This window comes from Otolemur garnettii, unplaced genomic scaffold, assembly GCF_000181295.1.
Source record: "Otolemur garnettii isolate 467f Iridium unplaced genomic scaffold, OtoGar3 scaffold00185, whole genome shotgun sequence".
Taxonomy (NCBI): Eukaryota; Metazoa; Chordata; class Mammalia; order Primates; family Galagidae; genus Otolemur; species Otolemur garnettii.
The window spans coordinates 1993614-2008275 of record NW_003852580.1 but is presented as its reverse complement, the minus strand read 5'-3'; the positions used below and the strand labels follow the sequence as shown (position 1 = coordinate 2008275).

The 14662-nt window shown below is 56.4% G+C and overlaps 3 protein-coding genes across 8 annotated transcripts in view; 1 reads left to right on the top strand and 2 right to left on the bottom strand.

Annotated features, from left to right (window-relative positions):
* LOC100958549 (cytochrome b-245 light chain) overlaps positions 1-4185 on the top strand; it is a 6844-nt gene extending 2659 nt beyond the window's left edge. The window contains exons 4-7 of the mRNA XM_012812053.2: positions 1-68; positions 561-644; positions 1173-1254; positions 3885-4185. The exon at positions 1-68 is cut by the window's left edge and continues 1 nt beyond it. Of these exons, the coding sequence (XP_012667507.1) occupies positions 1-68; positions 561-644; positions 1173-1254; positions 3885-4100 (450 nt within the window). The 3' untranslated portion in view covers positions 4101-4185. The remainder of the gene's footprint in view (positions 69-560; positions 645-1172; positions 1255-3884) is intronic.
* Positions 4186-5767: 1582 nt separating this feature from the next.
* On the bottom strand, positions 5768-7145 carry IL17C (interleukin 17C). Its single transcript, XM_003800824.1, has 3 exons — positions 6977-7145; positions 6326-6674; positions 5768-6029 (listed from the first exon to the last, which is right to left on the bottom strand). Exons 1-3 carry the CDS (start codon positions 7143-7145, stop codon positions 5768-5770), a joined length of 780 nt encoding a protein of 259 aa, XP_003800872.1.
* Positions 7146-12369: 5224 nt separating this feature from the next.
* The window catches only part of ZC3H18 (zinc finger CCCH-type containing 18), a 67988-nt gene continuing 65695 nt past the window's right edge, over positions 12370-14662 (bottom strand). For all 6 annotated transcript variants that reach the window (XM_003800798.2, XM_023507493.1, XM_023507490.1 and 3 more), the window contains 2 exons: positions 13580-13676; positions 12370-13160 (listed from right to left, as the gene is read on the bottom strand). In XM_003800798.2, the coding sequence (XP_003800846.1) occupies positions 12959-13160; positions 13580-13676 (299 nt within the window). In that variant the 3' untranslated portion in view covers positions 12370-12958. The remainder of the gene's footprint in view (positions 13161-13579; positions 13677-14662) is intronic.

Below are 14662 nucleotides of genomic sequence, written 5' to 3'. Positions count from 1 at the left end.
GGGGTGTTCGTGTGTCTGCTGGAGTACCCCCGGGGGAAGAGGGCCAAGGGCTCCACCATGGAGCGATGGTGAGTACTGCCCAACCTGCTCTGGGGTCTTCCAGAGGAGCCCAGGCAAAGCTCACTGACCAGACCAAGAAGTTGGCTAGTGGCCCCTCAGGAGCCTGGTGCTTCTGTCTGAGACCAGTGGCCCTGTGCAGTTAGAAGCCTGAGGGCTGGGAGGCGCCTGTGGCTCAGTGAGTAGGGTGCCGGCCCCATATGCTGAGGGTGGCGGGTTCAAACCCAGCCCCGGCCAAACTGCAACAAAAAATAGCTGGGCGTTGTGGCGGGTGCCTGTAGTCCCAGCTACTTGGGAGGCTGAGGCAGAAGAATCGCCTAAGCCCAGGAGTTGGAGGTTGCTGGAGCGACTCCGCTGTACTCTACCAAGGGCGAAAAAGTGAGACTCTGTCTCTACAAAAAAAAAAAGAAAGAAGAAGAAGCCTGAGGGCTCAGGGAGTGGGGGAGGATTGGCGGGCTTCCAGAGTAGGGCAGGCCCAACCCACAGTCTGTCTTTTCCCCCAGTGGACAGAAGTATATGACTGCTGTGGTGAAGCTCTTTGGGCCCCTCACCAGGAATTACTACATCCGGGCCATCCTGCATCTCATGTGAGTCTTGGGCCCTGTCCACTGGAGGAACTCCCCACTGGCGTGGCCACAGGGACAAGAGAGGTTGGCCAAGTCAAGCCATCCCTGCCTTGCCTGGGTATTTTTCCAGACCAAAACCCAGGTCCACAGCTCTTGAGAGGTTCCCCAGACCTGCATCTATTGTCTGTTGTGCATGACCATTCCCTCCCACCATAGGAGCTTAAATCCATCACAGTGGCTATTCTAGGGTCAACTGGGTTCAGTGGGGGTGATTTTTGCTTGGGTATTGAGCAATTGCCATTGGTGGAGGGCCTCCTGTGTCTGGAGGCCGTTATAGGGCCAGGGCCACCCTACAGCTGCTTGGGCTTCCTCTTACGATGGCAACCTGGCAGCAGGCGCCCTGAGGCACAAAGCAAGGCAGAGAACAGTCTGCCAAAACTTAAGGCAAATGTTGGCAGAGCTGGTATCCCTGTGGTCTGTGAAGTCTTGAGACTGAGACCCCCTTGTGACTGCCTTCTGTGTTCCTCCCCCTGCCCACCTCCTTTGCAGGCTATCAGTGCCTGCAGGCTTCCTGCTTGCCACCATCCTGGGCACTGCCTGCTTGGCCATCGCGAGTGGCATCTACCTGCTGGTGAGTGGTGTCCTCTGAAGTCGACCCCTAGCCACCCCCCAAGCCAGATCCCTGAGCTGAGTCTGGGACCGCTGCAGCTTTGTCAGAACCAAAGCGAGCGTGCCTGTGTGTTCATGCCATGACAGGGCCCTGTGTCTGATGTGTGCTAGGCTATCTTCCTGTTTTCTCATTCAGTCTGCAAGGGGTGTAGTGGGGTCCTCATTTTGAGAAGAAGCTCAGAGAGGGGATGTGCCCGGCCAGGGGCCACACAGCCAGCTGAAGGCCAGCCTGGATTTGGGTCCATGTAGCAGCCTTTTCTCGTCTAAGCCCTGTTTTCTCCAATTTGGAGGCTGTGTCAGGAGTACCTCCCAGGGCTCATTAACTGTGCAGACCCCACACAGACATTTAACCAAAATGCTGATGCTGAGGCTTGCTTGGTGCTTAGGTTTATGAAAAACGCTGTGCATGGGTAAAGCAGCTCCACCAAGAGGTGGGTCTGGCTGGGGGGGGCAGGCAGAGCTGCTTCCCAAGGCTCCCTGCCATCTCTGGGAGGACAAAGCCCTGGTTCTTTGCTTATTTATCTCTTTTCTCCCTGGAGCACATGTATGTAGCACGTTTGTGTGTGTGCTTCACCCGTGCATAAACAAGGTCAGCTGGGTGCCATGTCGCTGTACTCACTTCTAGAACCTCTCCTAGGTGCTTTCAGTGACTTTGGGTTGCTTGGGGTCTGTCTCCTGAAGCACCCACCTGCCTCTGACTGCCCACTGCCACACACAGCTGGGCCCTTGTAGGCCTGAGTGAGGACTCACTGGGTTAAACCCAGAGCAGAATTGCCTGGTCAGGTGTCAGCCTCACACCCTTTGCCGGGTTGGAGGCACCTGGGCAGCCCTCGGCACTGCCCCAGGCTTCTCCCCACTTGCCAGTTTCACAGGCTGACAGCAGGGATTTTGACTGAGCACCTCCTGATGGGCTTCAGCTGTCTGAGTTTCCCCTCCCCTAAATTGTCTGCTCATGGCCTTTGCCCATGTTTCTACTTGGGCTTCTTTTTCTTAAGTTATAGAAATTCCATGCATTTTGGGCGGCGCCTGTGGCTCAGTGAGTAGGGCGCTGGCCCCATATACCGAGGGTGGCAGAGTCAAACCCAGCCCTGGCCAGACTACAACAAAAAATAGCCGGGTGTTGTGGTGGGCACCTGTAGTCCCAGCTACTCGGGAGGCTGAGGCAAGGGAATTGCTTAAACCCAAGAGCTAGAAGTTGCTGTGAGCTGTGACGCCACAGCACTCTACCAAGGGCGACAAAGTAAGACTTTGTCTCAAAAAAAAAGGAAAGGAAGAGAAGAGAGAATGAAAATAGGGAGGCAGGGCAGGCTCTGAGCCTGAGCGCTGAGGTGGGTGAAATCCAAGAGGCCTTCCTGAAGGAGGGTGCAGCATCAGCAGGAAGGCTTAGACTTCAGTGAGAGAGCAGGAGGGGGATGTGGGAGCTGGTGAAAAAAGACATTTATGCGTTTTAAATTATTAACCCTTTGCGAGTTTTAGACACTGTACCTGCTTCCTTTCTGTTGAGAGTCTGCTGATGTGTCCTGAGCCCTTCACTGAGCAGAATAGAAACTTCTCTATGTGCTTACTTGCTTTATGGTTTGTGCTTTTTAAAAAAGTTATTCCCTGCCCCTCAGTCTTGAATCTACCTCTTCTACCAGCTTTATGGTTTTTCTCTTCAGGACTGAATGTTCAGTGCTTGAGTTGGGAGGTGGGATGGTTCCTACAGTCCATGATACATATTTTTTCTATCAAATACTATGGGGGGCCGGGTGCAGTGGGTCACACCTGTAATCCCATCACTTTGGGAGGCTGAGGTGGGTGGATCGCCTGAGCTCACAAGTTTGAGACCAGCCTGAGCTGAGCGAGACCCCATCTCTAAAAATAGCTGGGCATTGTGGTGGGTGCCTGTAGTCCCAGCTACTGGGGAGGCTAAGGCAAGAGAATGGCTTGAGCTCAAGAATTAGAGGTTGCTGAGAACTGTGCCGGGGGGCGACAAAGTGAGATTCAATCTCAGAAAAAAACTAAAAAAAACCCCCAATACTAGGGAGTACTAAGTCAAAAATGCACATTTCCGGGCCTATTTGACCTGCTGCAACAGAATCTCAGGCATGGAGCCCAGAAGTCTGTATTTTTAGTAAGCACCCTCTCTCCCAATCCCTGCTGTGCACTCTTCAGCCACCTCCATGCCTCTGTGCAGAAGTGGCTGGGCAGCCTCCCCAGGGAAGGTCCGCGTAAGCGTGAATAGGACTGCCCCCACCATGAGCTGAGGCCTGGGTCCGTCCCTGTCCTTCCTGCCCTCAGTCCCTTCAAAGGAGACCCAGTGGTCTTAGAATTTGTACTGAGAAGTAGCCACCAGGAGATCTTCAGAAGCCCAGAAATCTTCCTGGTCCCATCCCCCTTGCTGGACCCCTTCTGGAGCTTGAAATAGCTTGAGTTGGTGTCAGACTAAGCCTGGTCCAGGCTGTGTGTCCTTGGGCAATCACTTAATCTCTCTGTGCCAAAAGCCCTCCCTCCCCTCTGTGGGATTCAGCATGAGCCCTTGGTGCCCTGGCTGGGTGGGCTGGAGAAGTTCTGCTGTCTGCTTGGCCCAACCCGACCCCTCCGTCCCCTCAGGCGGCTGTCCGCGGGGAGCAGTGGACTCCCATTGAGCCCAAGCCCAAGGAGCGGCCCCAGGTCGGGGGCACGATCAAGCAGCCACCCAGCGACCCCCCGCCCCGACCCCCGGCGGAGGCCCGCAAGAAGCGGAGTGAGGAGGAGGCAGCGGGGGAGGGGGCCTCCCCGGGAGGCCCCCAGACCAACCCCATGGAGGTGACCGACGAGGTCGTGTGACGTTGCCTGGGACCTGCCCAACCCCACTCCCACCCCACCGCGTGGCTACCCCGGGACGCCCTCAATAAAGGCTGTGACTGCTGGAGCCACGCTCTTGCTGCGGGGAGGGGCGGGCGCCCGCTGTACCCTAGCCCGACGGGCCCCTCCACTACGCCGCCCATTCATCCTTGTGGGCGTTTCGGCGGCGTGGGCGGAGGCGCGTCCTCCATCGCGTGTACCCGGCCCCACAAGCACCCACAGCATCCACGCGACCCCGCTTCTGTGGAAGCCAGGAGCCCTGTGCTTCCTCAGCCGGCCCTTCCCTTCCTCCTCGGCTCTCTGAGCAAATCGCCGAACCGGGGCCCGCCAGCTCAGCGGCATCGCGGGCCTTTGGGATCCCCGGACCACACAGCGTGCTCGAACCCCCAATCTCCAACAAAACCTCGGGTGGCCTTGGCTGCCCAGTCCCCTCCCATCCAAAACCCCGGGGCGGGTCTGCACCTGCCTCCTGGCCACACCGACCTCTCTTCGGGTCGCCCCGTTGGGGGATGTTGCAGCGCCCCCGCGGTCCCCAAGCCTTTGGTCCCGTGTACTGGTGCGCAGCCTCTGGGCTCCACTTATCCACGACTAAAGCTTGGGGGGAAGTTGGGATCTTATCCCTTCTGTTCACTGCCCTGATGCCCCAGCAGGGCAGGTACTGAAAATTCTTTAAGTACCGTGTTGAAGCAATATCCCTCCCCCTAGGAAATGCACCGCCCAGTGCCTCCCAGGTGCGAGTCCGCAGCCCCCACTTGCACACAGCAGGCGTCAATCAGTAGGTGGGAGGGCTGGGGGGGTGTGGTCTCTCTTGCCCAGTAGCCCTACAGCCCCATAATAGTGTCCGCTCTTAGAGCTGAGACCCTGAGCCTGCCCAGTGCCTTCACCTTTGCATGTCACACCCTCAGCAGGTCTGAGGCTCTCCAAGGCTACACAGCACCCCTGGGGATCTGTGGTGAGACACCTGCCCTGGGGAGAGGCTCAGGGTCATAGCAGCAGTGGAGGGCACACCTCCCTCCCCAGGTCCGCAGTCAGCTCCAGGAGTGTCAGGTGAAAATCTCTGGCTGCTTCCTTCTGTGTGGCAGTGCACCCTGGGTGGACCAGGTTTTGTCCATGCATAACCCTTTCTGGAAGGAGGTCAATGGCATGGGGAAATGTACCATTGCTGTGTTGGCCTCTGGGGATGTGTTTATCAGTTTAATGACATTTACATTTAAAATAAATAATAGTGGGGTGGTGCCTGCGGCTCAAAGGTAGGGCACCAGCCCCATATACCATGATGGTGGCAGGTTCAAATCCGACCCCAGCCAAAAACTGCAAGAAAAAAAAAAAATAATAAATAAATAAATAATAGTTTAATAAAATAGAAGGGCACTTTTTCCTCCCATGGATATTGGACAGAGGGAACTGGGGTGTCTGCCTCCTTTCCCATGCTGTTCCTCATCGTCCTCAGCTGCTCTTGAAAAAAGGTGAACTCAGGCTGGCGCTTGGGAGTGATTGGCAGGGTCACCCAAGGCTCAGGATGCCAGGCCTGAGCTGGTACTTCCCGAGGAAAGGCAAGGTGGGGGCACATAAATATCAATAAATACACATAAATAAGCAGCCCTCCAGAGCCACAGGGGACAGTTTGCAGGGTTCCACACCCATGGCTGTCACCGTGCTGAGCGGGGCAGCACGCAGGTGCAGCCGACAGGCACTCTGATGAACTCTGTGTGGAAAGAGAAGGCCCCGGGTGTGGGCTTCCCTGAGCCGTCACTGGAGCAGGGCCGGCGGCGCAACACCAGCAGGCTCTGGCTCAGCCTCACTGAGTTGAGCGCGGCCGTCTCCCGGCCGGTCCTGGCATCAATACAGCCCTTGCACAGGCACTCCGCCATGGCCAGCTGCCGCGGGTAACGGTCCTCATCTGTGTCCATGCTGCAGGGATTAGCAGTGAGACTTCTGTTTCAGACCACAGCAGCTTTGAACTCCCTGCCGTCCCCATCCCAGCATCTTGGACCCCTGTACTCCACCCCCACCCCAATACCCTGTGGCGTCTGCTCCCAGATTGGGCTGGGTGCCAGCAAGCACAGAGGATGGGCAGGTGGCTGGGAGGGTGGTGTTGGGCTCAGGTGGGGGCCCAGATTTCTCCCTGGCCCCTAGTGACAAGGTCAGGGTTGAGGTCCTGGGTGGGGGATTGTGCCTGTGGAACAGGGGTGCACCTGCAGCCTCACCGGTATCTCCAGGGTGAGATGGAGCGCTGGTGGGTGTCTGCCTCCAACACCTCCTCTGGCCGTAGCACAGGACACTGAGTCTCAGTTGAGTGTCCCTCATGTCGCCTCCTATGGCCTGCTGCCTCCAGGCTGGATACCAGGGCCACAGGCAAGGCATGCTCCCACTTGGCACTCCGAGTCAGCAGGTGTGGGGGGGCCTGGCCGAGGGGTAGCTCCTCAGCTGAGTAGCAACGTGGGGTCCCGCGAGTGTGGGCCTCTCCCCAGAGTGGGGGGTCGTGGTGAGCCAGGCCAGTGGGCAGCCAGATCAGAAGCAAGAGGCTGGGGAGGAGCTGGTGACACAGGTGGTGAGCTGTCAGGGGTGTCCACGAAAGGGGCACCTCACTCCCACCCAGCTTGCTCTGTTCCTAAGGGAAAGATGGGGTAAACCACTTCCTCTACAGATGGAGAAACAGGTGTAGAGGCTGGCCTGTAGCCCAAGGCACCCTGCGCACTGGGGAGTCTAGGGCCCTGGGTGGGGCTTCCCTTCCTCCAGATATGGTTCCCAGGCCCCAGCCAATGTCCTCATCCAAAGGCTCAGAGAACCAAGAACCCCAGCCCTTGCAGGCAGGCTACACCATCCAGGGTGGGTATGGGGAGCTGGGCTAGGCTCACCATGATGTAGCAGCAGCAGGCTGAACTTGGGGCAGTCCCAATGGTATACCTGGCTAGGGCCCTGGCCACCCAGCTCTTTATACCAGGGGCCACACCTGGGGAAATCCGGCGGCACTGCTTCCTCCTCGGGAAGTGCCCAGCCGTAGGCACATCCTCCTTCTGTCCTCATGGGCCCCCGCCCCACTGTGCATCACGTCACAGGCACGCGTGGAGCCCCTGTGAAGTTCCTCCCTGTGACCCTCTGCAGGACCTCGCCCACCCTGAGCACCTGCATGTGGGTTGTTCATGGGCTGCCTGGTCTGACACTTGGACTTTCTGTGAGTGGTTTTCGTTGACCCACCCAGGTGGGATGTCTGTGCCATTTGGACACAACGGCGCTGGCACCTTGGAGGGGGGGAGTGCCTCCTGCATAGAACTACAGCACCTGTGGGTGGACGCCTTTTCTTTATTTTTATTTTTTATTTTATTTTATTATTTTTTTTATTTTTATTTTTATTTTTATTTTTTTTTTTGAGACAGAGCCTCAAGCTGTCCCCCTGGGCAGAGTGCCGTGGCATTACAGCTCACAGCAACCTCCAACTCCTGGGCTCAAGCGAGTCTCCTGCCTCCACCTCCCAAGTAGCTGGGACCACAGGCGCCCGCCACAACGCCCGGCTATTTTTTGGTTGCAGCCATCATTGTTGTTTGGCGGGTCCAGGCTGGGGATTCGAACCCGCCACCTTAGGTGTACGTGGCTGGCGCCTTAGCCGCTTGAGCTATAGGCGCCGAGCCTGGACACCTTTTCTTTAAGATGATCAGGGGATCAGGGACAGTGAGTGTCAGTTCTCTGTCCTCCTGCCCAGGCGAGAGCTCTTCAGAGGAGATGGAGGCGGGGCAACCAAGATCCTCCGGTCTCTCTCTCCTGGGCGTGTCTAGATTTACTGAAACAAAAATTCAAGATAAAAAGTCTAAGATGGGGGGTGCCTGTGCCTCGGTGAATAGGGTGCTGGCCCTGGCCAAACTGCAACAAGAAAATAGCTGGGCGTTGTGGCGGGCGCCTGTAGTCCCAGCTACTCAGGAGGCTGAGGCAAGAGAATTACCTAAGCCCAAGAGCTGGAGGTTCCTGTGAACTGTGACACTACGGCACTCTACCAAGGCACTCTAAAAAAAAAAAAAAAAAAAGTCAGATGGGCTGGGTGCAGTGGCTTGTGCCTGTGATCCCAGTACTCTGAGAAGCAGAGGCAGGAGGATCCCTTGAGCTCAGGAGTTTGAGACTAGCCTGAACAGAGAGAGACCCTGTCTTTACTGAAAATAGAAAAACTAGCTGATGCGATGGGCACCTGTAGTCTCAACTACTCAAGAGGCAGAGGAAAGAGGACCACTTGCAACCAGGAGTTCAAGACCAGCTTGGGCAACATAGCAAGACCCTGTCTCTACAAAAAAATAGCCAGGAATTGTGGCACAAGCCTGTGTTTCCAGCTATTTGGGAGGCTGAGGCAGAAGGATCCCTTAAGCTCAGGAGGTCGAGGCTACAGTGAGCTATGATTGTGCCACTGCTCTCCAGCCCAGGTGTCAGAGTAAGACTCTGTTTCTAAAAAATAAATAAAAAATAAAAGGTCTGAGATGGAGGAGATAAGAACACCGTGGAAATTATGACGTGCACCCTAAGAAGCTCCATTTAAAGAACCCCCAGGAACCTCCTGCACCTTACCCCCTCCCAGTGCTGCTGGCTGGGGGTGGGGTCAAGGTGCTTGGAGGGTCTTGGTTTACCTGAAAAGGAGTCAGCTGGGGTTCCAGGGCCCTTAGTCACACTGCCAGCCTGGGGGGCGTCTGCCCTGGTCCTGGGCAGGAGAGTGTCAGCTGTCTCCTGGCCTTTCCTCACACTCGAGTGTAAAGGGGGCATTCTCTATGCTAAATCTCGGTGGCGCGGAGCAGGAAGCCCCCCTCCGGGGAAGGCTCCAGAACACCTGCGTGAGTCTTTTAACATGGGGCAATAGCTAGGTGGAATCAGTTAGCTGTAGTTGAACAATAGCCTAGGATGTTCGAAAGCTCTGTTTCTGCTTATTATTAGGAATTTGGACTTTGAGATTCGAGTCCTCCATTTCTCTCAGTGCCTCACTTGGTGGCTGTGTGGCTCTGGTCCAGGCCACTCTGGCTTCAGGGTCTTCACTGGCATGAAGCTTTTGCCTCAGGGCCAACAGTCTGGGAGGAATCAAGAGGACTGGACTGAGGCCTTGAGTCCCCAGGCTGCTCCTTCCCATAATGCTCCTGTCTGTGGCCATCCACCTTCTGCCTGCATACCTCCTACAATGGGGAGCTCAGTCCAATAGGTTTCTAAGCCTGTCCTAACAAAGTGCCACCAACTGGTGGCTTAAACAGATTTCTATCTGCACCGGGATCTGGGGGCTAGAGTCTGAGGTCGATTCCTCTGCGGAGTTGGTTCCTTCTGGTGGCTCTTGGCTTGTGGCTGTGTCACTCCACTCAGCTCCATTGTCACATGGATTGTCACATGGCCTCATCCCTCTATCTCTGTCTGGACATGGGTCCTAGGATTAGGGTCCACCCAAATCCAGGATGACCCTTTCTTGAGATCCCTGAAACCCTTGCCCTAAGTCCATCAGAACAGAACCCCTTTTCCAAGTGAGGGAACCTTCACAGGGTGTAGACAGACCTTTGTGGGTCAGCTCAGGTTGAGATGAAGGCCCTCCAGAGGCTGAGCTGAGCCCTATCCTGCAGTGGTGTTCATGGGGCCTCAGAGGAATTTCAGCCTATCTGCATTCTTCAAAACTAGTGTAAGCTCCTCCTGGCCTCTGTGTGGCCAGAGTCTGGGGTGCCCAGTGCTCCTCTCCTTCAGCCCAGCAAGGCCTGGTCTGTTCCCCAGCACAGACTCTGCTTCTCCACCACCTGAAGGCTCCAACCTGGGAGAGGACTGTGGGGTGCCCTGACCTGCTGTCTCAGGGGTCTTCTTGCCTCAATATTCTGAATCTGTGGGTTGAGGGAGTTTCCTGGAGTTTGTAGGAGCAAGGGAGGAAAAGGAAGGTGGAAGGTGCAGGTGGGAAGGAGGTAGCCTTAAAGAGAGGACAGAGCTGGAGCCACCAAGATCCACCAAGACCTTTGTGCAATTAGAAAAAGGTATCTTCTTGGGGCACACAGTGTGGGGTGGGATGGGCAAAGTGGTATCAGTGGAGCCCTTGTGCAGTATGCAACTTGCTCAACCATACCCAGGCAAGGGAGAAGAAGGGGAGGGAGAAGGAGCCAGAGGGAAGGAGGAACTGGACTGGAAGTCCAAGGAAGGGGGGAGGAAGGCTCTACCCTTGCCCCCAGGTTAGGCCAGTGACCACCTGGCACTGGGCCCAGGGATATCCATATGCCTCCTAGGGCGGGACCAGGCAGGGCAGTGAGGTCAGCCAAGTGGGTGAGAAGGGGAACTAGTGTGTGGAATGTCTGTGGGGGACCAAGGAGCAAGTAAGTGAGCACACAGGGCAGGGAGCCCCTTACCCTGACCTGGGGCGTTGTCTCCCCAGGAGTTCCTGCTTCCTTCCACCCTGATGGGACCAGTGGCCTCCCCTACCTCTGCGCCCTCCTTCTGGGACAGAAAACGTGAGAACTCCTGGGCCTAAGAGACTCAGGCTTCAGCCTCCTCAGCAGCTGGGACCACAGGCCCCTGCCACCATGCCCAGCCACCACGTCCAGCCACGGGGTCTCACTGTGTTGCCCAGATTGTTTTAATAGCAGCTGAGTGGGCACCCTCTGTGAGGGCTGCAGGGGAACTCGGACTGGCACTGCCCTGCCCAGAGCTCCTGACAGGCAGGGCCTGGGAGATAGGCCCGAGGGTAGGCGGGAGCAGGGTCAGGAGGTGCCTGGCTCTTGCGGCAGCTGAGGAAAGCACAGAAGTCCCGGATTGGGCAACACTGGAAAGGCTGTGGAGGGGCAGGGAATGGCCCGAGAGCTGCCCGGCTGGCTCTGTGACCACTTCCTGGCCACACCCCCAACCTGGCAGGGGGTGGGTGGAAACTCAGGAACACCGGGGCAGGAAGGGGTCTACCTGGGGGCCTCAAAGCTGCCCCTAGGCCAGTGGGCCTGGGCCTGTGGCAGGGGTTTGCCCAGCCTCTATCACCCCTGGCCTCAGCCTTACTGTGGGAACTGAGGCTGAGCAGGCCCCTCAGCTACCTCTGGGGCCCAGTGGGGGGAGGGAGGGTCTAGCTTGTCAGAGCTGCAGAAGTATAAATGGGAGGCTTGGTACCATGACTGGCTTGACCAGGACACCACACTGTGTCATAGTCAGCAGGATGCTGCAGGCCTTGAGTGGGCAAGACAGCGTAGGTGTGGGTGTGCTTTGCCTGGCCCTCCCTCTGGTGGGTTTTCCCTGGCTGGAGTGGTCTCTTGGTCCCTCTCAGCCTTGTCCTCATCTGAGGGCCCCTCTAAGGCTGCCTTCCCAGGGGCAGGTCCCTGTTGGCATGTGCACCCAGGATCGGGGGGCTCCAGCTGATGATAGGCAGGTGATAGGCATGTGGTCGGGGTTGAGAGCTGGGGAGGCTTGCCGGAGGCCTGGGGTGCTGGGCTGATGGAGGGGCTCCGGTCAGTCACAGGTCTCCCTTCATGGTCCTTGCTCTGTGTGCTGACCCAGGGAGGTGGCACGTTCACTGGAGGGCAGCATGGGGAGCTCTACTTGAAACAGAGGCCCCTGTGCTAAGATCTCAGGACTAGACCTGTGAGGAGAGTGGGTGGGGTGACTGTACTTACCTAGGGGTGCCCAGAGAGAGGGACAGCTAAACTGAATGATGCTGCCAACAGCTGCCAGTTCACACCCAGCTCAAGACTGAGGAGACCCAGGGCCTTGGGCAGTCCAGGGCCCCTGGGAGGACCTGGCCCCAGAATAGAGTGGTCCACCAGGCGGGGCTCCCTCACCCCCAGCTCCTCTGTCCTGTTTCAGTTGCCACTGAACCTTGGGGATGCCTGATGCAAATGCAGGTCACTGCCGCTCTGAGGCTGGGCAATCAGGCATTTCTCCCTGAGTGAAGGTTCAGAGGACACAGGCAGCAGGCCCAGCACCATGTGGGAAGGGCACAGAATAGTCTAGGCGCCCAGGTCCTCTCAGGGGCCCTTGTCTTTGACTCCTCCCTGCTGTTGGATCCCTGCCCATCTGCTCTACGGTCTCCATCCAGCCAAGGCCCACTGCCAGGAAGGGAGCCGCCAGCTGAGACCTGAGGAAGCCCTAGCACAACTCACTGGGGGCAGGACAGCCCAGCCCTGTGAAGAGGAAACTGAGGCCCAGCACACCACAGGGGTTGAGCTGGCAGGAGCTATTCCAGGGCTCGTCCTCACAGGGGACCCAGAGCACAGACCTGCTTGTCTCCACTGTGTCTTCACTCACCATCAGTGGCACAAATCATAAGGACAAGGACAACTGCTTATCAAAATATTTTATTTTAGGAGACCCCTCAAAAAAGACCCTCCACATTAGACAGACGCCCCAACAATACCCTTGGCCTTTATTTTTTTTTTGGTCTTTTTTTTTTTTCTTTTTAAATCAACTAAAACAATTTGATGTTTTAAAATAAAAGACAGGAAACATTTCCTGATCAGACTTTAGTCAAGAATATATATATATATTTTTGATCCTGGGGGCAATGAGGAGAAGGAAGATGCTGCCTGTGGTTGAGGAAAGACTGGGCGTCTGGCCACATGGGAGGGAGACCGGCTCTGCTGAGGACAAGGATGCACAGCAGCTGTGGCCTGGCCAGAGGGCGGAAGGAGGAAACAGAGGTGGCTGGGACTTATAATTTACATGAAATCGGTGCTGTGTGTTGCTCAGCGCTGACCTGTTTGTCCTGCGGGGAGGCTGCGTCGTCATCATTTTGTGTGGCTTCTTTTCCAGCTGAGAATTTTTTTGTAATTTTTAAAAAGAATCACAGCCAAAATAAGATATTAACTGCAAAATCCAAAATGGCTGTGTTCACCCTATTTATAAAAACATGTTTAGTCTCCAGGCCCAGGTGGCCCCTACACCTTCCCGGGGATCTTGGCCCGCTTGCGTGCGATGGCGTCCTCCACCGCCTTCAGCTGCTTCAGGAGCTCCTCTCGCCGTGACAGTGTGCTGGCCTTCCCTGATTTGCTGCTGGCAGCGGTGCCTGTGTCTGAGGCCTTGCCTGGCACACTTGTGACTTTGCTGGAGCTCTTGGACTGGGGAGATGCCTGACGCTTCCTGCAGGGGCAAAGGGAACCGTGAGAGAGGACAGGGCTCATCCCCAGCCCTGCAGGTGAACTTCCAGGGTGTCCTTGCCAGAGTCCATGCCTGGCACTGCCAGTGCCCAGGACAGGAAGGGGTGCTCTGGTTGGGTGGCCTCCAGCTGCAGCTGTCCCAGCCAGTCAGGAGTCCCCAGCCCCAGCCTCTCAGTGTCCAGTACGCCTCAGGAGGGTGTGGGGAGCCGAGGGCAGGGATGTGAGTGGGAAGGATTATGTGCCTGGCCTCCACCCTCTTGTCAAGGCAGGTGGGCAGACACTGTGGATGCCCCTTGGGAAGAAATCAGAAATTGGCAGTCTTGTCTCCTGGGCCTGGTCTCTGAGCAATGCAGTCTTGGCCAGCCCTGTCTCCTGTTGCACCAGGGCCTGGGTGGGACTCACCTGTCTGCTGGGGCCGCAGGGACTTTGGAGTTCTGGCCTCTCTGCCGCTCTGGCTTCGGGGAGCCCAGTCTCCCACCCGACTTCCGGTCCCGAGAGCCTGGACAACAGGGGACAGAAGCAAAGACCACTGTGCTGAGGTCTAGTTCTGAAGAGTGAGCAGCCCTAAATACCTCCTTTTTCATTTTTTGGAGACAGAGTCTCACTATGTCACCGTAGGTAGACTTGCTGTGGTGTCACAGCTCATAGCAACCTCAAACTCATGGGCTCAAGCAATTTTCTTGCCTCAGTCTTCCTTGTAACTGGGACTACAGGTGCCTGCCATGATGCCTGGCTATTTTTTTGTTTGCTTAGCAAGTTGGGGTGCATTTGAACTCACCAGCCCCAATGCATGTGCCCGGCGCCCTAACCACTGAGGTATGGGTGCTGAGCTCCAAATATCTCCTTAGTTTCAGAGGTGGGGCACTTGTGAGCACTGCTGTGCCAGCAAAGCATCAGCTTTGCTCCTGCAGCTGAGGCAAAGTGGAGCTCGAGGTCTCAGAAATTTCACCATCTGATGGTCAAAAATCGAGCTCTTCCTGGCTCTGAAAAAACTCACCACATAGGTCTTCAATTACAGGACAAAAAGCCGTGGCTGTTACAAAAGGACAGGGAATGAGAGCAGTGTTTCTCCCACCACCATGAGGCAGCCAAGGAATGGGGTCAGCATGAGGTGCAGGACAGATTCGGGATGAACAGGGCTCAGGGCCAAGGTGAGCAGCAATCCCTTCCTGCTCCCCAGTCACTATGGGTGGCTCCTCTACCCTCTGTTTTGGGGGAAACCTGGGCTTTAGCTCTGCCCAAAACCAGCCAGGAAGGCCTCCATCTTTCCACCTGGGCTGGGGGACAAGGTCTTTCAGGGTCTACTTGGTTGGACAGCAGTGTGGGACACTGCCTGGTTCTTGCCCCATCCTCAGGAGCCCAATGATTCCAGAGGCTCCTTGCTACGTGCTTCACCCCTAGGACAAGGGCACAGCTGTCTTCTGTCAGAGAGCAAAGAGAGCTGTAAAACCTCCTTGCCTCCTGCTCATGTTTTAAAAAATATAG